Source organism: Thalassophryne amazonica, chromosome 15 (assembly GCF_902500255.1).
Source record: "Thalassophryne amazonica chromosome 15, fThaAma1.1, whole genome shotgun sequence".
Classification (NCBI taxonomy): Eukaryota; Metazoa; Chordata; class Actinopteri; order Batrachoidiformes; family Batrachoididae; genus Thalassophryne; species Thalassophryne amazonica.
Window position 1 is genome coordinate 27,809,244 of NC_047117.1, and position 24,851 is coordinate 27,834,094.

Here is a 24,851-nt window from a genome sequence, read left to right on the forward strand (position 1 = left end):
GAGTTGGACGCCCATCTATACTGAGCCATCAGGGCTCAGGTAGGTGACCAAGAACCCGACGATCACTCTGTCAGAGCCCTAGCATTCTTCTGTGGAGAGAGGAGAACCTTCCAGAAGAACAACCATCTCTGCAGCAATCCACCAATCAGGCCTGTATGGTAGAGTGGCCAGACAGAAGCCACTTCTCAGTAAAAGTCACATGGCAGCCTGCCTGGAGTTAGCTAAATTGTACCTGAAGGATTCTCAGACCATGAGAAACAAAATTCTCTGATCTAATGAGACAAAGGTTGAACACTTTGGTGTGAATGCCAGGCATCGTATTTGGAGGAAACCAGGCACCATCCCTACAGTGAAGCATGGTGGTGGCAACATCATACTGTGGGGATGTTTTTCAGTGGCAAGACCTGGGAGACTAGTCAGGATTGAGGACAACATGAATACAGCAATTTACAGAGACATCCTGATGAAAACCTGCTCCAGAGTGCTCTTGACCTGAATCCGATTGAAAGTCTCTGGAGAGATCTGAAAATGGTTGTGCACCAATGCTCCCCATCCAACCTGATGGATTTCGAGAGGTGCTGCAAAGAGGAATGAAACTGCCCAAAGATAGGCATCATATTCAAGAAGACTTGAGGCTGTAATCTCTGCCAAAGGTGCATCAACAAAGTATTGAACAAGAGTGTGAATATTTATATACATGTGATTTTTTTTGTTTTTTTAATATTAATAAATTTGCAAAACAAAAAAAACAACACATTTTTCATATTGCCATTATGGGGTGTTGTGAGTAGAATTTTAGGAGAAAAAAATGAATTTATTGTACTCTATTTTGAAATAAGGCTGTAACATAAAATGTGGAAAAGTGAAGCGTTGTGAATACCGAGGGGGGAAAAAAGCAGTAAAATTGGGAAGATGAAGCTTGACAGAGGCAGCTGTGCAGGCCCTCAAACATATCCTGTAAGGACACCCTCGGGGGACAACGTTTTGTCCGATATAGCTGCACAGTCTTTGTCTTTCTTTAATTTTTCATGAGGAGGGCTGGTGCGGCATTTTACATACGTAAGGACAAGGAAAACTAGCTGTGTGAAGAATCCTGCATATTTATGTGAGAGACTGAGGGTCACTTCAAAAGGTCAGTTATTCAACAGCCACACAAAGTACTCACTCCTAATTGGGGGGCAGGCGACCCGTGAATATTTACGGCAGAATGCCTAAAACGCACAAGTGTTGGCAGTTTATCAAACGTGTTAAATCAGTGTGCACAGTACATTTAATTGCTGGAATCCTTTTCAGCAATAGTTGGGACTATTGGGACTCACGGCATGTCTTTTTCCTGATTCTCTCCCATCAGCCCCAACCAGTCCCAGCAGAAGACTGCCCCTCCCTGAGCCTGGTTCTGCTGGAGGTTTCTTCCTGTTAAAAGGGAGTTTTTCCTTCTCACTGTCGCCAAGTGCTTGTTCATAGGGGGTCGTTTTGACCGTTGGGGTTTTTCTGTAATTATTGTATGGCTTTTGCCTTACAATATAAAGCGCCTTGGGGCGACTGTTTGTTGTGATTTGGCGCTATATAAATAAAATTGATTTGATTTGATTTGATTTGACTGATGCTCTATACACACCGGGAGCATTAGGGGATTAAAGGCCTTGCCCAAGGACCCTGAGTGATTTTCCAGTCAGGCGAGGATTTGAACCCATGATCTTCTGGACTCAAGCCCAACACCTTAACCACTAGACCATCACCTCCCCTAACTATTACAATGTTTAACTGAAGAATCGGGTGAGTAATTCAAAGATTAAACAGTTGCTTTAAATAAAATATTCAGATTTTGGAAATGAATAATAATGAAAATGAAGTCATCTTTAATAAACCTTTACCTACTGAATTACTATAGATTATTATCATCATTATTTTGGATAACTGCTAAAAATTGAGCCTTTATTATATATTTAACAAAAATTCCATTAAAAGTAAAGTGGGTCTACCATCTCTCACATTTTAGTGTCTTGATTTTACTCCTCATTTTAATAAGTTAACATTTTCTTTTCTTTTAGTAAAAAGGTCAGGGAGAACACACTGCTGCCAAAAGTCACCGTATCCACCACATTACAGAACTGTCCCGGGTCAATCTTTGGCAACTTTTCCCAACCTCTTTAACAAACGTGTCCAACTCTGTTGCAGTCGCTGCGACTTTTTAAAAATGGGAGCTGAGCCAACCAATGACTGGGACCAAAAATGACTTTCATCGCATCACCCACACAGCAATTACATGGTGGCCTTGAGGAATAACACTGCGCTGACACTGCTCTTATGAAGTGAAGAGAGAGAGAGAACACACAGTGATCTGGCCAATCGTGTTTAATTTACGGAATACGATCAATCAATCAAAAAAAAAAAGCCTTCACTTTAATTGGATCAGGACATGCCCAATCATAATTATAATAAACTATAAAATATATAAAATATATAAAATATTTTTGATGATGCACTTTCAGTATCAACAAGATCGATTACATTGACTAATCCGTGATTGGCATGAAGCTGGACTCTCTGGTGACAGTGGCAGAGAACACTGGACAAACTGCAGGATATTATGGACGATGCCAGACATCATCTACATAACGTCATCACCAAGTGCAGGACCGACAGAGTGAAAAACTCCTTTGTCCCTCAGGCCATCAGACTGTACAACTCATCAGTTGGAGGGAGGAGGAGGAACAGGAAGACAAGAGACAGGAAGGAGAGGAACAGTAGCACACATACTGATATATATATATATATATATATATATATATATATATATATATATATATATATATATATATATATATATATATGAGTAGGGGGCAAAGCTCTCGATTTACCGATCGATCTACGTTCTGATCCTCACCTATGGTCATGAGATTTGGCTTATGACCGAAAGAACGAGATCGCGAGTACAAGCGGCCGAGATGAGTTTCTTCCGCAGGGTGGCTGGGCGCTCCCTTAGAGATAAGGTGAGGAGCTCGGTCACGCGGGAGGAGCTTGGAGTCGAGCCGCTGCTCCTCCACGTCGAAAGGAGTCAGTTGAGGTGGCTCGGGCATCTTTTCCGGATGCCCCCTGGACGCCTCGCTGGAGAGGTGTTCCGGGCACGTCCCATTGGGAGGAGGCCCCGGGGAAGGCCCAGGACATGCTGGAGGGACTACATCTCTCGGCTGGCTTGGGAACGCCTTGGGGTTCCCCCGGAGGAGCTGGGGGAGGTGTGTGTGAATTGGGAGGTCTGGGCGGCTTTGCTTGAGCTGCTGCCACCGCGACCCGACTCCGGATAAAGCGGAAGAAAATGGATGGATGGATATATTACTTCCACTTTTGATGCTCTGTGTGCTTCTTACCCTGTGTGCTGCTATACAATGCTGCTGGAACCTCACTTTCCCCGAGGGAGTCTTCCCAAAGGATTAATAAAATTCTATCTAATCTAATCTAATCTCTAATCTAATCTGCACCAGCACCACTATAAACATACATGTAATAAAAATGTATTATTTGTTTGATCTGTCAAGATTAACCGAGGTCAACTCATGTGCCCAAAGAAAGGAGACATACGGCTTCATATTATTGGTTCCACAAGATATCCATTCTATATACAGGCATTGTACCAAACGCTGGTCTGTGACGTTGACATTAAAGTGATTTTTTCCCTCTAAATTGATAACTTTGTCCGAGGCTGACCCCCAGTCATTTCAACGGGTATTTTGTTTACATACAGCTGGAAAGACACACATGACTGAACACAATCCTGCATGTGTGTTACCACTGCTCCTGGGTGTAATAAGATGGTTAATAACTGCATTTTAACCAGTTTGAGAAGTTGAGATGCACTAAGCAGAGCAGTCCAGTGTCTTGTTAGCACCTCGTCATAAATTGTAAGTCATTACAGAACCATTAGTGTGTCCACAGCATCAGACTGAACACCATTAAAGTCGTGACTGTCTTCACTCTTCCTGCTGCTTGTTTCCTGTCCCGCCATTCAAAAATGTCAAATTTCAGCATGCTGCACCATCACCAGGAAATCACATGAAGCGGTTCATTCTTCTCATCGCTAAATTTGATCAACCTAACTGAGATGATGTCAGCGTTTCTTGTCTTTAGGTTTGTCAGATCCATGACAACCTGCTGCACAGGGAGATGTGCTCTCTCTTGCCGAGAGAAAACAACTGTGATGGAAAATATATGAAGCGGGTTTCGTGTCAACATGTGACACTTCTGCCTTAAACTGTCGGCGGCGGTGATGAAAGTGAGAAGATGAACAAAAAGCAGTGACGTGTGTTTCAAATAGTGTGCGAGTAACCAAGGTCAGAGACGAAAACAGGGCTCAAAAATAAGAGAGAAAGAGATAGGACTGTGTGGTGAGTGGGTACGAACCTCCTGGGGAAGGTGAATTTGACTGCGTTAGGCATGAAGCCGTAGCAGCACGGACTGATGACGAAGGCTGCTCCCGCTTGCAGGCAATGCTCCATCACCATGTCTGTTGCAACGCCACAAGCGTGCAAGGCAACCTGATACACAAGAGGATCTAGACTCAGAATATCTCACAGTCACTGGCAAACTTTTCAGCTTTCCAGTTCAAAGAGGAGAGTCCGTCAATGCCTGCACTCAGTCCTGTTGATTCCTTCATAAAGCCTGCTGCTATTAAACACAATGCTTCTCTCAAAGGTGCACGCTTCAAGAGTTAGTGCAAACAACATGTATTAGAGCTTTAAAAGCGTAGGCACGAATGCATCAGGGCTCCCATTGTGTGGGCAAACTGTGCGTGATGATGGACACCTAATAATGTATTAGCAGTAGTGTAGTTATATACTGGCTAAAGAAACTGGCGTTACAGACTAAAGCAAACAATATTTCAGCCAGTAGAGAATTCTGCTGAGTCTTCCATTGTTTCCATCTATATGTACACAGTGCCAGTCCTCAAAGTAAATTAGCAAAGTCTTGACAATCTATGGCACACAGTCCAGTAAGTAAGTTTGCTCGGCTGCTCCCTTGCTTTTCATTTGGGGTCGCCACAGCTAATCCGATCTGCATGTTGATTTGGAACGTTTTACACTGGATGACCTTCTTGTCACAACTCCATATTACATGGGGAATGGGCAGGGAATTAAACCGGGAACCTTCTACATGGGAAAGAAGTGCACTTGGGGCAATAGGTCCAGTGTTTCTCTTATAATTGTACAGGCCTGGTGGCCCACCAGGGCAATGACAACAGATTAAAAAAAAACAAAAAAAAAAAACACTAAAAAAAACAAATAAATAAATAAAACTGCCCTAAATACCCATTAATTTGACAATCAATCATTTTGATGCATCCACAGTGCTGAGGCTGGTCCAAAATGTGGTGGATTAAAGACATCATAGACCCATTTTTCATCCTCTTATACTGCCTTAGACACTTCACAAGAGTCAAACACTTATTAATTGCTTTTCTTATGGAAATAACTCACGATGAAGTCATTTTCACAGTACGATATAGTGTTCATGGAAATATGACTGAAAATGTCTCAAATTAGCTTGTAGCTAAATCTGGTCTGTGCAACACATTTGTTGTGCAATGTCCCTGTCAAATAAACAAAATAAATAAATAAATGTAATTCTGCTGTGTGACTCGGTAGACTTTTGCACTGCATGATTGTTTCATCTGTAACAATTACTAATTAAACACAGCCACATATTATTAAATATGTAAAACTATTTTCATACAGATTTTCATACAAATTTTAACTTTCAAGAAGCAGATTTGAAAACTGGATCAGTCTGGAGTAGACCAAATAAGACCATAATAATGGTGATGAGATTATTACATTATTGTTATTCAATCCCTTGGATAAATCCACTTCAGTCTAGTCTGTGTCTATAGTGTATGGCTACTATCCTGATCCATGGGGGTGTCTTTCCCTTACTAATCAGATCCAGATATGTTACTGTCTGTTATAGTTAAAAAAAAAGTACTCAATCTTTCTTGGAATTTGCAATAACCGTTAGGAACCCTTAAACCTAGAATGGTGCTGTTATTCATTAACTGCATACCAAGAAGTTGACCCACAAATAACCAGAAGTCAAGAAAGAGAAAAATTAGTTTCTGAAGGTGTCCAATCTGATGGACGGTTCATCTGCATTGAAAAGTCAGTAATGTCACATAAGGTGATGCTAACAGGTTAAAATTAGCATGAAAACTTGTTAGTGTTACATAACATGATGCTAACAGGGTGTCACAAAACATGATGCTAACGGGGTAATGATAGCATGAACAGAGTGCCTCCATTGTGACCAATGGGATTTATAATGTGCATCTTCAGGTAATTTTATGATACCTGAAAATAATGACAATGTAAGTATATGTATCTGTCATTACTTTTAAGAGTCAAGTATATTGGAACCTGATGAGTTACTATTTAGAGGGCGGAATCTGAAGACAAGTTTTCTGGCTAGGAAATGGATCTGCACAAAAAGTGTCAAAGTGCCCCAAAGGACAGCAGTTAACAAACTTCCTGAAGTGGTTTTTGTATTTTTCCATTTGTGTTAACTTTTATTATGGTTTTAACTTATTTACTTTCTATAACAGTTTAGCGTGCAAGGCAACTTAGTTTTCGATTTTTATGTATTTTTCTTTTTTTAAAGTTTGATACAGTAACGTGATCCTTCTGTGTACAAGCAGTATGCACGTGTATCATGAACCAATCTTTGTGAAGCATATTTGAATATGGTGCTGTATAAACAGCAGAAAAACTCACAACATAGACTAGGTTTTTGATGGTCTAAGGCAAAATCGCTTTCTGCTGCCTCTAAACAGCAATGAACGTGTACTGCACTTGACCACGTATCATGACTGCATAGATGAGCACAAGTGCTCTTGCTAATGATAAAATGTGGGCACAGCCCTCAAAAATGACAGATGTCTTGGTTGGACACTCGGAATGATGCCTGCATTGCACTTTGGACTCAAGCAACTTTATTAGTTGCACCGCATTGGCAGCACAGTGGCTTAGTGATTAGTACAGTTGCCTTAGTGGTTAGCACTATTGCCTCACAGCAAGAAAGTCATGGGTTTGATTCCCACCTGTGGCCGTTCTGTGTGGAGTTTACATGTTCTCCCCGTGTTTGTGTGAGTTTCTTCCAGGTGCTCCGGTTACTTCCCACATTTAAAGCCATGCAGGTTAGGTGAATTGAGAAATTAATAACTGTCCAGGTCTTCCTTGCAAAAGAGGTCTCGATCTCAATGGAACGAACCTGGATAATTAAAGGTTAAATTAAAAATTTAGGCCACTGGTGCAAATGTTACAAATAACAGACAATACCAACAGTCTGATCTAACAGTATAGCGTTTGGCAGCCAAAAAAAATACCCCTCCACATAACCTCTCCAACTCAAGCAGCCACCTCAAATTTGCCAAAAAATTGTCACTTGGCGTCTCTGGGTCTGGATCCGCTGTATGTTTCCCTGACAGTAGTGCCACAGAGCACAAGTGCAGGCCCGTCAGGACAGCACTCAGCCAAGATTGGCTGTGGCCCCACAGATTAGGGAAGATAGAAGCCCTCTAAACACTGCCAAACCCTCTCATAAACTGAGTGAAATGTCTGGGCAGTGGTGCATTTCTCAGAGGTGGCTAAGCTCTCCGTGGAAGAGATTTGGCTGCTGTAAACCTTCAGCTCACCCTCCACTGGAAACACGCAAGCTTCTTTCCTTTATGGCTTCACAGGCCATGAAATATGTGAAATTATAGTAATTATATTTCTGTACATGTGCAAAAGGCCTTTATAATGGGTGTCAACCAAAACTAATTCTACTGAAAGTTCACCAGTGACGAATCATTTATTCCTCTTCAGACAAATATGGATTCAGTAAACACTAAGTCATTATTAGAATGTACAGATGACACAACGGCTGACATTGGGTGGTTAAAAGTAATTACTTTCATGCCATTGTATTTAGTTGACTCTTGCATTTGTTCCTGGCATCCGGGAAAATCCTGACATTCTCACACAGTTTCAGAGGGCTGATCAGGAGGAGGAGTCCGTGTCAAAGCAGCAGTGTTATGTGAACATCCTCCACATCAGAAGTGCCTCATCTGAAGCAATATAATTAGCAAAGTGTATCATTCTTATCCAGCTGCTTTATCTTGTACATTAATCATGGTGTGGTGTGTGTGTGTGTGTGTGTGTGTGTGTGTGTGTGTGTGTGTGTGTGTGTGTGTGTGTGTGTGTGTGTGTGTTGGGGGGGGGGACAGAGATCAGTGAACAACCTCAAAAAATAATTACCGCTGTCTGCCATACATCAGTCGTGGTAAACCTTTTGTGATTAAACACAACACAAAACACACATAAGCCGGCCCGGTACATGAACACATATAAAAAGCACACACAAGGTAAAACTTGGGAAAGAAAAGCCTTCAATGCAGGAAAAAACCCATCAGCACAATGAACAATGATCGCACACAACAACAGGATGAGAGACGACGACCGAGATTTGTAAGAGTTCAGTTATCAGACAGAACACCCGGAGGCCACCTTTAGGCGCCATCAACGGCCTTGTTCGTCCATTCTGGAGGGAGGAGGGGACAGAACAGTCATACTCAACCCACAGACCTGCTCCAAAGGCCTACAACATGATCTTGCTGCAGCTAGTGTCTCTGCACATCATTCAAAAAGCCAGCTTAATTTTGGAATAAGGTGCTGTAGAATGATTAAACTAAAATTGAGTTATTTGGACATAACAAGGGGGAGTAAGCATAGCTGAAAAAGAACACAGCATTCCAAGAAAAACATTTGCTACCTACAGTAAAATTTGGAGGTGGTTCCATCACGCTGTGTGGCTGTGTGGCCAGTGCAGGTACTGGGAATCTTGTTAAAGTTGAGGGTCACATGGATTCCAGTCAACATCAGCACATTCTTGAGAACAATGTTTATGAATCAGTGACAAAGCTGAAGTTGCACTGGGGCTGGATCTTTCAACAAGACAACGACCCTAAACACTGCTCAAATCTACTAAGGCATTCATGCAGAGAAACAAGTACAACATTCTGGAATGGCCATCTCAGTCCACCGACCTGAATATTATTGAAAACCTGTTGTGTGATTTTAAGCGGGCTGTACATGCTCGGAAACCAACAAACCTGACTGAACTGGAGATGTTTTGTAAAGAAGAATGGTCCAAAATACCTTCAACCAGAATTCAGACTCTCATTAGAAGCTATAGGAAGTGTTTAGAGGCTGTTATTTTTGCAAAAGGAGGATATATTAAATATTGATGTATTTTTTCTGTTGGGGTGCCCAAATTTATGCACCTGCCTAATTTTGTTTAAAGAATCACTGCACATACCAAACATATGGATTTGAATCACTTGTGATTGCGTCAGACAAGCTTGAACCTTCGTGCGCATGCGTGAGGTTTTCACGCCTGTCGGTTGCATCATTCGCCTGTGGGCAGGCTTTGAGTGAGGAGTGGTCCACCCCTCTCGTCTTTTTTTTCATTGTTTAGGAATGGCTCAGAGACTGCCACTTTGCTTGATCAAAATTTTTTTCAGAAACTGTGAGGCACATCCAAGTGGACACCATTCGAGAAATTCAGATGGTTTTTGGTGAAAATTTTATGGGCTTCAAAGAGATTACGGAGTGTTACTGTCGCTTTAAGGACGGCCCCCAGCGGCTGATGGCGCGCCGCGCTCCGAAGCTGCCATCAACAGGCCATCCGTTTAGAAATGAAATGGTCACTCAGCCTGTCGATGTCGAAATCGGTATTTTGTGCTTGTAGAAATGTTTTAGATCTTTGAGTTCAGCTCATAAAAAAATGGGAGCAAAAACAAAATACCTTTGTCGATAAAAGGGTTCACTCACATAAGTGGTTTAATTGACGCTGAGATCACAAATACAATAAAGGACCAAAGGATCCATTTGCAATACTGTGCCCTTCACACTATGTGTATTTTGTGAAGGAGGAATACTATCTATATGTTTCTCTGAATAATCACATCAGAGAAATAATGAGGTCTCGTTATTCACTCCTATTCAAATAACTGTCTCTTGTGTCTCCTATCTGGGTGTGAGACTGAAAGGAATCTGCATCCCATTCTTCTGATTCAGTGTAGATCTTATTTTGTAAGTTTTGCAAATTTTCTTTCCTGTAATTTTTTTAATAACCTTTTTGTTTTCTGCCTGTTATTGTGGTATTAACTTTCAATTCTAGCTTCCTTCTTGCAGGCTAAGTTATTGTAATGCATTGAATTTCATGTGAAAGTGGTAACTACGTCTGAAATAAACTCAACTTATATCACACCTGACAATGAATATATTGAATACATTCCTGTGTAAGAAGGTCTTAATTGTATTTCAGTAAACTACACCAATTTCCTCCTTAAAAGTGGATTTGATATTGTGCTTTTATGGTGACTGATTGAAGCTGACAGTGCTGGAATAAAAACACCAAGGGGGAACTACAACTCCTTAAATGGTATCAGTATTGCAATTATAATTGATAAAGCCTTGTAGAAAGAGATCAATAACCATTTTTATATCATGGTTATACACGAAACACAACAGCATTTCTGACAAAATCGATCCGACAAACTCACAGAGGAAGTATAACAAGGAATTACTATCAACTGACTAATTCACTTGAATTCTTGGTGATTGGAAATATAACCCAAAACATCCTAAAGTGCCGCTGCTTTACCTGTCTGACAGCTCAATGCTGTGCAATAAAAGAAGGAATGAGAGATTAAACTACAATGGCACTACAATCAGGTTCATAAGTAACTGGTCACTGACCAAATTTTTGTAATTTTGCCTCTGTATCTAACAATGATTTTGAAACCAAGCAATTAAGAGCTGCTTGTAGTGTAGATTGATAGATTTAAATCACGGTCTTCAATAAGAGAAAAAAAAAAACCCTCACCCATTTCGGAATGACAACCATATGTATATATTGTGCCTCTATTTTCAGAGCCGATAAGAAAATGGGCAAACTAAATACAAGCGTGATTTTTAATATCAATCATTCTTTTAGAGAGTTTTCTTGAGACATGTCAAAGGATGGATGCAATAACATTTCAATGTCATTTTTAATTAATTTACAAAATGTATTTGAGAAATACCCACAGTATCTGAATAGTACACCATGCAAAATGTGTTTGAAGTAGGCAGTTCTCAATAACACAGTCACTATGCAAGCAGACAGGTGAGAGATGCTATCAAGACACTGTGCAGAGTGCAACTCTTGACTGTTACACTACCAGTTATACAGATGTTTTCTTTAAAGAAAATACTTCTCTACCACTCCATCATGAAGTTGTATAACTGGCAGTGGTGTGCACAGTTCTGCTAATCTGCTAACCGCTAATTATCGAAGATAATGTTTTCATTATTGGATAAGCTTTTCACATAACTTTGAAAACCATTATCTGACTAATTATCTTCGGATAAGTTTTGGTCCGATAATTTTTAGACCGCTAACGTATGTAGTAAACAATGCTGAATAGCTACAAACATTTATATAATTTAAAATCAGTTGAGCACCTACCTGTTAAACGTTTTGTAGCAGATATGTAGTTCTATTCTCTGTAAACAGAGGAGAACTGGTTCCAGAAGAAACCGCTCTATCCTCTGCAGACAAAGGAGAACTAGTCACAAAAACTAATTTCTTTTGACCCCATGCTGATACGCGGGCAATATCACTCAAGTCATCCAGAGGCATACAGGTTTAACTTATGGTTAAAATTTTAACCAAACTAATTTCGGACAAGTTATTTAAATATCGTTACGTCTGAAATTTATAAAGTGAAAATATCAGATATATGTTTTAGTTTTAAAGTAATGCACTATTTTTTAAGATTTTAGTTGCTGTGCCCAGCAGCACTGCATTATGGGCATCTCAGTACATTCACGACAGAAGAAATGCATTTGAGACGCTCTGATCAGGCTCGACACGGACAACAGCATTAAACTCTTTGTATGCTGTACCTAAAACTCTCGCGAATATATTCTCTGAGTTTATATACGTTGTTATTGCGTTTGTGTTTATTAAATTCCACGCATCTTAAACATAGCAGACATGGATTATCTGGAATTATGTTTTGGCAAGTTTTCACTGTCTCTACTGCCATCTACTGGCAAGTAGTGTTCATGGCAGTATTCACCCTAAAGCTGGGCAGACACTGTACAATATTTTCAATCACTGTTCTCGGCTACAGCTCAAACTGTATGACAAAACCGCACGGTGTAAAAGTTCAGAGCGTAGGATTTATACTCTCACACACATTGTACATTCAAAAACCACATGTCAGACTCGTGTTTCCAGAAGCAAAACATAAACAGAAGCTTTTTTTTCAAACTATATTTACATTTCTTATTTTTACAAAAACTCTCGATGGGAGACATCAAAGTTAAAAAAAAAATTACAAGACTTTACATTAGTTGAAGAAAGGGGGGGGGAGAAACAGAAGCTGCTCTCCCAAAGAGATGATCACTATTTATGCTCTCTCTGGTGTTTGCACATGCACAGTGCAAGAGGTTGGACGCTTGTAGCGCTACCCTCACGACGGCTGACCAGAGTATCAAACAGGTTTGATTTTCATCCGACCATACGATTGCTGATCAGGAGGTGGTCGTGAGAGGTTAAATGCAGCTCATTACTCCATGTATACTACATGATGCAGGACGCAGGATTAACCTGAATCTCGGTGCGATCCAAAGAATACTCGCACGAGTGAAAAATCGGCTGAAAAAGGGCCAAAACTTGCACAGTGTAAGCCCATCTTAAGTACTGAACGTCTGGCACCAGTAGATTATGACAGTGTCCTATTTATTTTGACACCGGTTATATCAGACGGTTATCTAATTATAACTTGGCTTTTTTTTTTTTGAAAATGCCTTTTTTTTTGTACAAATAAATAAATGTCATATTTTACAAAAGCACATTTATCTGTAAACACCAACACATGCCACACCTCACATTAACGTGTTGGTGTTTACATAGAATGAATGAGTCAACCAATCAGTGTTAGCGGAGGCACATACCCATAATCCTTTGCCATCTGTCTGTGGTTGTTAAAAACTTTCAGAATTAGTGCATTATTCAACATTAAAAGATATATGTTATATTTTAACCTTGTACAAATGACAGAATTGACATTACATTGACACTACACTGGGGCTTCCTGTGGAACCCCCACCTTCTCACAAGAATGACCAGTCATCAACAACACTTATACTTCAAGGGTTCATCTGAAGCCAGAATGGATTAAACTCAGTTCAGCCTTAATTATTGGCCAGTTTAATATTAACCTGTCGAAATTAAGAAATGTCCCAGACCCTGAAACTAACAGTCCTCTTGCCTTAAAAGGATTGCCTGGATTACTTTGGGAAGAAAATAGAAGACATCAGGTTAAACATATCCCGGCATGCCTTAATCCAACCACTACACCCTGCTATTGATGTGGGCGCCACTACTGAGGTATTACCTAGATTTACAAAATTTGACAGTATCTCACTAGGCATGCTGACAAAACTCGTAACGTCAACAAAAAGCACAACCTGTTTATTTGATGCTATACCAACAAAACTGTTTAAGGACCTGTGGCCAACTCTTGGGCCAACTGTGCTGGAAATTATTCATCTTTCTTTAACTTCTGGATCTGTTCCTAAATGTTTTAAATCTGCAGTGATTAAACCATTACTTAAGAAACCTAATCTTGACCCTAGTGTATTGACAAACTATCAGCCGATATCAAATCTATCATTTTTCTCTAAAATTCTGGAAAAGGTGGTGTCACAGCAGCTCGTAGACTATCCTACTGAGAATAATCTCTTTGAGCCACTGCAGTCTGCTTTTATTAAATATCATTCCACAGAGACGGCTCTCACTAAAGTGGTGAATGATCTTCTGCTTACAATGGATTTGGACACCACTACGGTTCTTTTGCTGTTAGATCTCAGTGCTGCATTTGATACAGTGGATCATCATATTCTACTTGATAGGCTGGAAAATCATTTTGGGATTACTGGGAGTGCCCTTGCATGGCTGACGTCATACCTGACGAGTCGTTCTCACTGTGTTTTGTACAGTAACACTACCTCTAACCTTAGTGACATGAAATTTGGGGTTCCTCAGGGGTCTGTCTTAGGCCCCCTGCTTTTCTCCCTTTATATAGCACCCCTTGGTCACATATTGCGGCGTTTTGGGATTACCTTTCACTGCTATGCAGATGATACTCAGTTATACATGCCAATAACTGCTGGTAATCTTGTTCACATAGAATCCTTAGAAGATTGCCTTGCAGCAGTGAGAAGTTGGATGTCTAGAAACTTCCTACTTTTAAACTCTGATAAGACTGAAATGATGGTTCTTGGTCCAGTGAGACATCAGCATCAATTTGACCAGTTAACGCTCAGCCTCGGCTCGTGTGTCATACATCACACTGACAAAGTGAGGAACCTTGGGGTAATTTTTGATCCTTCGTTGTCCTTTGGCCTCCATATTAGAAATATTACTAGGACTGCTTTCTTCCACCTGCGAAATATAGCGAAGATTCGTCCCATCCTGTCTATGGCTGATGCTGAGACCCTGATCCATGCATTTATCTCTTCTAGACTGGACTACTGCAATGTTCTATTTTCTGGTTTACCACAGTCTAGCATTAGGGGTCTCCAATTGGTTCAAAATGCTGCAGCCAGACTTTTGACACGAAGCAGAAAGTTCGACCACATTACACCCATTTTGGCATCCCTTCACTGGCTTCCTGTCCCAGTGAGATCAGATTTTAAGGTTCTGCTACCAACCTATAAAATTATTCATGGACTGGCACCCTCCTACCTAGCTGACCTAATTAAACCTTACGTACTGGCCCGGGCTTTACGTTCTCAGGGTGCAGGACTAGTTTGTGTCCCTAAGGTGAATAAGAAGTCTGCGGGTCACAGAGCTTTCTCTTATCATGCCCCTGTTCTGTGGAATGATCTCCCTGCGTCAATAAAACAGTCAGATTCTGTGGAGACTTTCAAGTCCAGACTTAAGACGCACTTATTTTCCCTTTCATATGGCTAGCATACTGGTACAGTTTTATTTTACGCTTTTTACTCTTTTAATTCATTTTATTAGTAATTGGAGCGGGCCGCGGCCTCAACTTTACCTAAATTCTGGGTCTTTTAGTGAAGTTTAGGGCTAGTGGCCAGTGATCACCTTAGTATTTCTCTATTTTTCTTGTTGTTAATGCTGACAAAGTATACAGTATTTCTTGTCTTTCTGATGCCTGATTCTGTTATTTCTCTCTGTTTAAGGTGCAGCTCCATCCAAAGATGGGAGTTGTGTTCGTGTTGGCGATCCTGCTGTCCTGTGCGCCAATTGCATTTCTTGTATATTCGTCCGTGAAATGTTCTGTGAATTGTTCTGTAATTTATGTTTTGTAGCATGGCCCAAGCAGAGGGTCACCCCTTTGAGTCTGGTCTGCTTGAGGTTTCTTCCTCAGAGGGATTTTTTCCTTACCACTGTTGCTCTGGGGGTTGGTAAGGTTAGACCTTACCTGTGTGACGCGCTTTGAGGCAACTCTGCTGTGATTTGGTGCTATATAAATGAAATGTTTCTGTGTAGGCTCTCAGTTGTCCAGGTGGTTTCCATAGTAGAGAAGCTTGAATCTTCAACTGGACTGGGTTGCTTGACGTGAGGACGTTTCGCTTCAAATCACAGAAGCTTCCTCAGCTAAAATTCTTGCTCTGGAAGTCTGACTTCTGTCTGACTCTTGTAGAGAAGAATAAAACAGAAGCCAACAAAAGCTGGAGTTTTAAACCTAACCAGACCCCTCCTACTGAGAGGCAGACTGCTATAGGCTAGTGACTAAACAATAGCACTAATTAGCAATTATTGTGCTCTAGTTAGCACACCTAATGACAGGACAGCTGTCCCTCTAATGATGGGATGGATGCCTTTCTGATGGCTCCCTTGATGACGTGAATGACTCATTACCATGAACAAAAGACTGAAACTCCTTTGACCTGAGTACCCCATTGTAAACAGGGGATAAAGTGTGTCTCAGACCCCCTCCCCGGTTAAGGCTGGGTTTCAAACGTTTCACAAAGAATGCCTCTTTGACCCCTCTCTCAAACCATTTCTTCTCTCTGGCTAATATTTTAACTTCCTTGTCCTCAAACGTGTGGTTAGTGTCTTTAAGGTGGAGATGAACCGCGGACTGAGGTCCACTGGCGCCCTCTCTGCGGTGCTGGTATAGTCTTTTGTGTAAAGGTTGCTTCGTTTCACCTATGTAGTGTTCGTTACAGTTTTCCTGACATCTGATAGAATACACTACATTGCTCTGTTTGTAACTAGGGATCATGTCCTTAGGGTGAACTAATTTCTGTCTCAAGGTGTTAACCAGTTTAAAGTAAACTGGGATTTTGTGCTGTCTGAAGATCCTCTGTAGTTTTTCCCCTACTCCTGCTAAATAAGGGAGAGACACTCCTCTTCTTCTTGTCTCCGTCTCCTGTCTATCTGGTCTCTTTGTTCTCTGGGACTTCTGCACTTTGTCCAGGGACCATCGTGGGTACCGACATACTGTGAGGGCTTTCCCGACACGTTGTTGTTCTTTAGCCCTTCCCTCTTCAGTTCAAATGGCTGAGCATTTAAAAAGTAAGTAGCGGCAAATCAGGAAGTTTCACAACCTTTTAGTGCAGAAAAGGCGTACTTTCAGTGGGAGTATTTTTAAAGATACACCCAGATAAATTAGTGACAACAGGGAAAATTGGGTAAAGAATCTCTCCAACAGGGTTCTTACACAGACAGAAAACGATGTGGTCGCTAAAGGACTAAATTTCTCAGTGACCCCTAAACATATTCCGACAGTAGATTACATCACTGCAGTAGAGTCAGCCATTAAACATAACAGTTTGTCAGAATCAGAAGCTGGGGACCTCCGACTAAGAGTCACAGCAGTGCTGAACAGTGCTAAGCCTCCTCCGTCCAACATCACATGAGAAGAACGGAAAGCTTTGTCAGCACTGCAAAAGGACCAAAGCATCCTTATCCTGCCAGCGGATAAAGGCAGATGCACGGTGGTCCTAAACACATCGGACTACGAGGCCAAGATCAACAACTTGCTCAGTGACTCCAACACATACGAACGTCTGAAGAGAGACCCCACGAGCGGCGATAAGAAGAAAATCATTAGCTACCTCCAAAATCTGGAGAAAGAGGGACTCATCGACAGGCAGACATACTACAGACTGTACCCTGGGGACACCACTCCGTGCATCTATGGACTGCCCAAAATCCACAAACAGGACGTGCCACTCAGGCCTACTGTATGTAGCACAGATTCCATCACGTACAATTTGGCCAAGTACCTCAAGTGGATTTTGGCTCCTCTAGTGGGTAACTCAGACCACCATGTGGAGAACACACAAGATTTTGTGAACAAGATCAAGGACCTACAGCTGGAGGCAGATGAAACTATGGTGTCATTTGATGTGACATCGTTGTTCACCTGCATCCCCACTGCTGAGGCCGTCTCAGCTGTGAGGCAGAGACTGCTGGAGGATGTGTCTCTACTTGAAAGGACCAAACTCACACCAGACCACATCTGCCAACTCTTGGAGATCTGTCTCAACAACATGTATTTCCTGTTTAGGGGGAATTACTACAGACAGATTCATGGTTGTGCGATGGGGTCTCCGGTATCCCCCACTGTGGCCAATCTGTACATGGAGCGAGTGGAGAAGACAGCCTTGACGTCTTTCACAGGCATCTCTCCCAGTCACTGGTTCAGATATGTTGATAACACATGGGTTAAAATCAAGCAACAGCAAGTTGAGGACTTTACAGAACACATCAACTCGGTGGACGCCAATATCAAGTTCACACGTGAGGATGCCAGAAACAACCATTTAGTCTTCTTGGATTGTGATGTTACGACTGGAGAGAACAGGCAGCTCCAGACAGGGGTTTACAGAAAACCAACTCACACTGACCAATATCTGCTCTTTGGCTCAAACCACCCCCTTGAACACAAGCTCGGGGTGATCAGGACGCTTCAACACAGAGCCCTACAGGTGCCCACAACTGCAGAGGGAAGGACTAAAGAACAACAACGTGTCAGGAAAGCCCTCACCATATGTGGGTACCCACAATGGTCCCTGGACAAAGTGCAGAAGTCCCAGAGAACAAAGAGACCAGATAGACAGGAGACGGAGACAAGAAGAAGAGGAGTGTCTCTCCCTTATTTAGCAGGAGTAGGGGAAAAACTACAGAGGATCTTCAGACAGCACAAAATCCCAGTTTACTTTAAATCAGTTAACACCTTGAGACAGAAATTAGTTCACCCTAAGGACAGGATCCCTAGTTACAAACAGAGCAATGTAGTGTATTCTATCAGATGTCAGGAAAACTGTAACGAACACTACATAGGTGAAACGAAGCAACCTTTACACAAAAGGCTATACCAGCACCGCAGAGAGGGCGCCAGTGGACCTCAGTCCGCGGTTCATCTCCACCTTAAAGACACTAACCACACGTTTGAGGACAAGGAAGTTAAAATATTAGCCAGAGAGAAGAAATGGTTTGAGAGAGGGGTCAAGGAGGCATTCTTTGTGAAACGTTTGAAACCCAGCCTTAACCGGGGAGGGGGTCTGAGACACACTGTATCCCCTGTTTACAATGGGGTACTCAGGTCAAAGGAGTTTCAGTCTTTTGTTCATGGTAATGAGTCATTCACATCATCAAGGGAGCCATCAGAAAGGCATCCATCCCATCATTAGAGGGACAGCTGTCCTGTCATTAGGTGTGCTAACTAGAGCACAATAGTTGCTAATTAGAGCTATTGTTTAGTCACTAGCCTATAGCAGTCTGCCTCTCAGTAGGAGGGGTCTGGTTAGGTTTAAAACTCCAGCTTTTGTTGGCTTCTGTTTTATTCTTCTCTACAAGAGTCAGACAGAAGTCAGACTTCCAAAGCAAGAATTTTAGCTGAGGAAGCTTCTGCGATTTGAAGCGAAACGTCCTCGCGTCAAGCAACCCAGTCCAGTCAAAGATTCAAGCTTCTCTACTATATAAATGAAAATAAATTGAAATTGAAATTAAAAGATATTTGTTGTTAATTTCTTTCCTGTTTGTTATAATTAATCAAAGGACAAAATTTTCTGTGGGTCAGAAACCTAACACCAAAGGGGTGGAGCCTACGACGAGACGTAGCTTACATCCCTTTAAAAAGACCCTGAACAAAGGAACATGCTCTCTTCGGCCATTACAACCTCTTACTTTCTTCTCTACCATTTATTATATATTATTTATTTTTCCAACCTCGTGGCTTTTTGTTCATTGTCCCTTTGTTTCATGGTTTTCTCATTGTTTCTTTTTTGTATCTTAACTTTTGTTGGTAATGCGCCAGTTTCTAGAACTTTTAGGCTTGAGTCAAGTTCTCTGCCTTTTAAAGACAACTTCCTAGCCGAGTTTTTTGGATTGAGAGCAAATTTGTCAAAGGTGACTTTTTCTTTCATTTTTACAACGCTCGTTGTCAAGCCTTGAACATTTACTAAATATATACAAAGACTTGAAATTGATCTTCCACACGTTTTTAAAGCTGCCTGAGCATTTTTGATACAAACACCTAAACCTTCAACCGTGGGTCAAGCAGAACCAACATTGACGGACCCATAGAATCATGCCAGCAAAACAAGCCAGACCTGCAGCCTGTAATCACCTGGGAGGCCCTGTGGGTTTAACCCCACAGAGACTCCCACCCAATATTAAGCCCACCCAATACTGAAATTATTAATAATATATAAATTCATTACACAGGTTAGGTGAATTGGAAACTTTAAAAACTGTCCAGGTCTCCCTTGTCCAATCTCAATGGGACTAACCTGGTTAAACAAAGGTTAAAAAAAATCCACCTTTCCTGGTTCCACCCCTTTTTGCTGGTCTACCCTCAAGATGAATGATTTATTTATCCAGCTTTTGATTTGCTTTGGTGTGAACAAGAAAAAAAGAAAAAAAAAAAGACACACTAATAATCCTGAAAACAAACTGGCACACAGTAGTCGCCAAAAATAAAGTTGAAGACAAAACGGTTGTAAGAGTCCACACATTTTATTCCTACTTTGTCTGGGCTATGCAACTCAAGACAGAAACCACAGACAGCAAATCAGAATAGAGCAACTTCAGTAAAATTAGCTTGATTGAAAACAAAGTGGCTAAAAATGGGACCTTGGAGAATACGTAAGAGGATTAAGTGAGCATCATGGTTTGAGCTTTCAAAATAGAAAATCTGTGTCAAGCAGAAACAACAGCTGAAGCTACACATCTGTTGATGTATAGGCATCTGTTTAAAAAGTAAGTTTACACTGAACCCATGTTTTCACTCTCTACCTATGGTACATCCAAAAACATAACCACATATTAGAGAATTCCAAGTTGTTTGCCTGTTGCCAAGTGGAATGGCTCTCGGTAGACTGATGAGGCTGTAACAATAGCAGCTTCTAATAACAGTGCATACGTAAGTGGATAAATATATATTCTATATGCCCCAGAGACAGGAAAGCCAGAGAGCAGCTGGTTTGGTAAAAATGGGCTATGAATCATGATAGGAAGATGAATCTTTTCAGCAAGCTTACAAAAGAGACAAGTCTCAGGTATAAATAATGACAGTGATCAACTTAATGATGATTGAAAGTCTGTGCAAGATGGCACTTGTGTTGAAACAGGAATGGGTCTACAATAGGTACAAAGAAGTGCAAACAAACAAACAAAATAAATAAAAATATCTAGTTAAAAAAAACTGTCCAGGAACTTTTTAAAAAAGAAATTAGTAGTACACACTCAGGTTGAAGGTAGACATTTTAAATTTCAAATTGCAATTGAGAGAACTAGTCAATTTTGAATGTTATCTTGTTTTATTCCCATTTACTGTAGAGTCTGAAAGCTAGTGTAAAGTTAATACTGTTTTATGCCAAATATTAAAATAAACAGCTTTCATACTGGTTGCTGGAAAAGAGGTGCTTGGTGATGCAGATATCTGTGCATAACAATGAAAATTCAAGTCTTTAAGGTGATGGTGCATCCTGTCTTACTGTATTGTTGTGAGACCTGGACGCTAAACAGTGATCTAAGACAAAAACAGAATGTCTTTAGTACTAGGTTTAGTTGGGCGATCCTTATATACCGTTGGAATGACTTTATGCCAAACAAGCGGTTATTTAGGGTGACTCTGGTGTCACACTGCATTGTGAAGGAAAATCAGCTTTGACATTTTGGACATGTAGCAGGTGCCTCAGCACTGAGGGCCAAAGGGATGCTCACACTGTACCTAGCTGCAAAAGATTGATGGTTCCTTTTGAGATGTGGGGATGGATTTGGTTAATCAGATTTTTGTCTGTTATTGTTTTGAATGTTTGAAAATTATTTGTTGTACTTATTTGCTAATGATAAAAATGGACTAAGCATTGTGCCACCCCTATCAGTCTGGTCTGCTTAAGCTTTCCCCCATCAAAATAAATAAAGGCCTGAGTGAGCTTTTCCTACTGTTGCCTAAGTGCTTGCTCAGGGGGGTTGGTAAGGTTAGACCTTACCCTTGTAAAGCACCTTTGGGTAACTAATATTGAGCTGAATTGATGGATTTGCTGTCTGTTTGGGTGGTGGCTGTCATGGCCTCAGGGCAGTTCTGTGGTGTGGCGGATGTAGAGACAAATAGGACGAGCACATGCTCCTGGACTTAATCTGACACCTGGTCAAGTTTGGCACAGAGATCTCTGGAGCAGTGATTCAATACAACTCGTTTATGACTTGGGATGAATGCAGCATACTGTTTTGAACATCTTCAAAATAATCAAAAACTTAGCAAACTCTGAACTAACTTAACTCAGTCAATTTGACATAACTTGGTGTAAGCTTGGTACAACTTGGCATCCAATTTTCATGCAAACGACAGAAACCAGTACCCTCAGCTATCCTGATCTGTACCAAGTTGAGTACAAGGTGTCAACGGTTTACTAAGAGTTGAGTGGAGTGCACACCAATTTCAACTGAAGTGTACACTGAGTTAGACTGAGTTTATCCAAGCTATCCTGAATTTAGTTAAGCTGAGATAGTTAGATACTTGGCTTTGACCCTCACCTTGAAAATCAAAAAGATGTTCAAAAACGGTAGGAGTGTAACAGAGCTTTCCCAACTTGTACTGAACAATCAGAAGTAGTATGTCAAGACCTCCTGAAGTTATGTAAGAATTGTGCAGAGTCATTATGCAATGTGTCACCAAATTCAGCCAGGTGTTTTAGCTGCTTGGGGAAATTGTCCAAAGTGTGCCAAATTGGAACTCAGCTGAAACTGGACCAAACTTGACCAGGTGTGAGCGCTGCTACAATTACCACTTTTAGTCAGTGTAATTCAATTTATTTGATTAATGATGGTCAATGATCATGACAAAATGTTTCTAACAGCGAACCCATGCCACCCCTGGATGAGATTTGTACATCAAACAAAAATGACCATCTCAAGAGTACTATTCATGGAAATGATTCTTCAACAAGAGTAAAGTAGCTTTCGGGTTTCCAATAATCATATAGGAGACTGTTATAGTCGCTGCCCGAACAAAGTGCAGAGCAGTAAAAGGGCTGTGATTAAAAGCTGCAATTCAGGAAATGAAAGCCATTCTTATCTGATCTGACTACAATAATTACATGTTGGCATTTTCAGCTTTCCAGGGCCTGAAGACGCCACATGATGTCGAATTGTGCTCGTACAAAATAAATATATTGACACTAAAAACACATTGTTCAGACAGAATCCTGCAAGATTATTACTGTGGCCGAGCAGGAAGTTACACATTTTACAACATGTAAACAATAGGTGTTTATCTTTCATTTATGATATGAAATGAGAAGACTGAATGAGAATGCTTTCATGTTCATAATTGACCAATATTAATGCCAGAAAAGAAAAGCATCACATGGCCTGTGGGCATTGTGGCCATAAAAATCATAAAGAAGTCACAAAAAAAGAGACAAATGTCATAAAAGCCCATTGACTGGCAGTCACAGCAGTGCTTTGAAACATAATGCGGCAGCCCTGTTACATCAATGACAGCCATTATGGAAATGAATAATTACGCTGTGGATATGGGCGATACAGACTTTTACTGCAGAATGACAACATATGTCATGTTAATGGTGATGAAAACCGATTTCATTTGCAATATACAGCAGCACAGTTGGTTCTACAGCAGTCGTACCACAGCACACTGATTGTCTTCTACAAGCAGATTTGATCTCCTAAAACACTGACCTTAAAAAAATAAATGTTGCTGCTCACTGCATCTTACAAACCCAATTCCAATATGAAGTTGGGATATTGTGTAAAATGTAAATAAAAACATCCTCAACCTATATTCAATTGAATACACCACAAAGACAAGATATTTAATAGAGAAAAATAACTGGTGCAACACAGAAATAAGTGCCAGGAAATTTAATAAGGTGCTGAAAGCAAAAATGTACAATGTACAATGACTCTCAGATCTCACTGCAACACGATTCAAAAAAGTTGGGACAGTGGTATGTTTCCCACTGTGTTACATCACCTTTCCTTCTAACAACACTCAATAAGCATTTGGGAACTGAGGACACTAATTGTTGAAGCTTTGTAGGTGGAATTCTTTCCCATTCTTGCTTGATGTACAACTTCAGTTGTTCAACAGTCTGAGGTCTCCGTTGTCGTATTTTGCGCTTCATAATGCACCACACATTTTCAAAGGGTGACAGGTCTGGACTGCAGGCAGGCCAGTCTAGTACCCGCATTCTTTTACTACCAGGCACGATGTTGTAACATGTGCAGAATGTGGCTTGGCATTGTCTTGCTGCAATAAGCAGGGACGTCCCTGACAACGACATTGCTTGGATGGCAGCATGTGTTGCTCCAAAACCTGGATGTACCTCTCAGCATTGATGGTGCCATCACAGATGTGTAAGTTGCCCATGCCATGGGCAGTAACTCGCAGGTTAGGCTAAGTCAGCCTGGTTTCGGCTAACAGCTAAACACTATCAGCTGTTGTGCAACAAACAGCTGTTAAATAAGACCAGTGAGAATGGGGCCAAAGACAGCACGCGTGAGGGAGGATTTGGAGGATATTAAGAAGGTTCTGGATATTCTCACGGAGGATGTTTGTGCCATAAAAACTCAGCAAAAGGACATACTGGCATTAGTAAAAGAAGTTAAGGACCTGTGAGGCCTTATTGGGGAGAAGGACAAACGTATTTCCTCTTTGGAAAGGACGGTGACTGAGATGGAGCAGTACATGCAAATGAACAATGTTGTTGTATCTAGGTTCTACATCAGACCGAGATCGTATGCTAGTGCAGCAGCCTCTAGTAACAGGGGTGAGCCTGATGATCAAGATGAATGCTGCTCGGCTCAACAAGTTGCTGGTTTATTGTAAACAAAGATGACTGATCTGGATATTAACACTACTGAAGCGTGTCACTCGTTACCAAGCCATCCGGCTTACTTGTAGTTCTTAGGATTTGTAAGAGTAGAATGGGAGGCACAGCCTTCAGCTTTCAGGCTCCTCTCCTGTGGAACCAGCTCCCAATTCGGATTAGGGAGACAGACACCCTCTCTACTTTTAAGATTAAGCTTAAAACTTTCCTTTTTGCTAAAGCTTATAGTTAGGGTTGGATCAGGTGACCCTGAACCATCCCTTAGTTATGCTGCTATAGACTTAGACTGCTGGGGGGTTTCCCATGATGCACCCAGTGTTTCTTTTTATTCACCTCTTTTTGCTCTGTATGCACCACTCTGCATTTAATCATTAGTGATTGATCTCTGCTCTCTTCCACAGCATGTCTTTTTCCTGATTCTCTCCCCTC

At 41.1% G+C, this 24,851-nt stretch overlaps 1 protein-coding gene across 2 annotated transcripts in view; it reads right to left on the minus strand.

Annotated features, from left to right (window-relative positions):
- Positions 1 to 24,851, minus strand: part of gstcd (glutathione S-transferase, C-terminal domain containing) — a 269,292-nt gene that overhangs the window by 34,022 nt on the left and 210,419 nt on the right. For both annotated transcript variants that reach the window (XR_004565227.1, XM_034188250.1), the window contains exon 8: positions 4,399 to 4,532. Coding sequence is in view for 1 of the 2 variants with exons in the window: in XM_034188250.1 (XP_034044141.1) it covers positions 4,399 to 4,532 (134 nt within the window). In the remaining variant the exon portion in view is untranslated. The remainder of the gene's footprint in view (positions 1 to 4,398; positions 4,533 to 24,851) is intronic.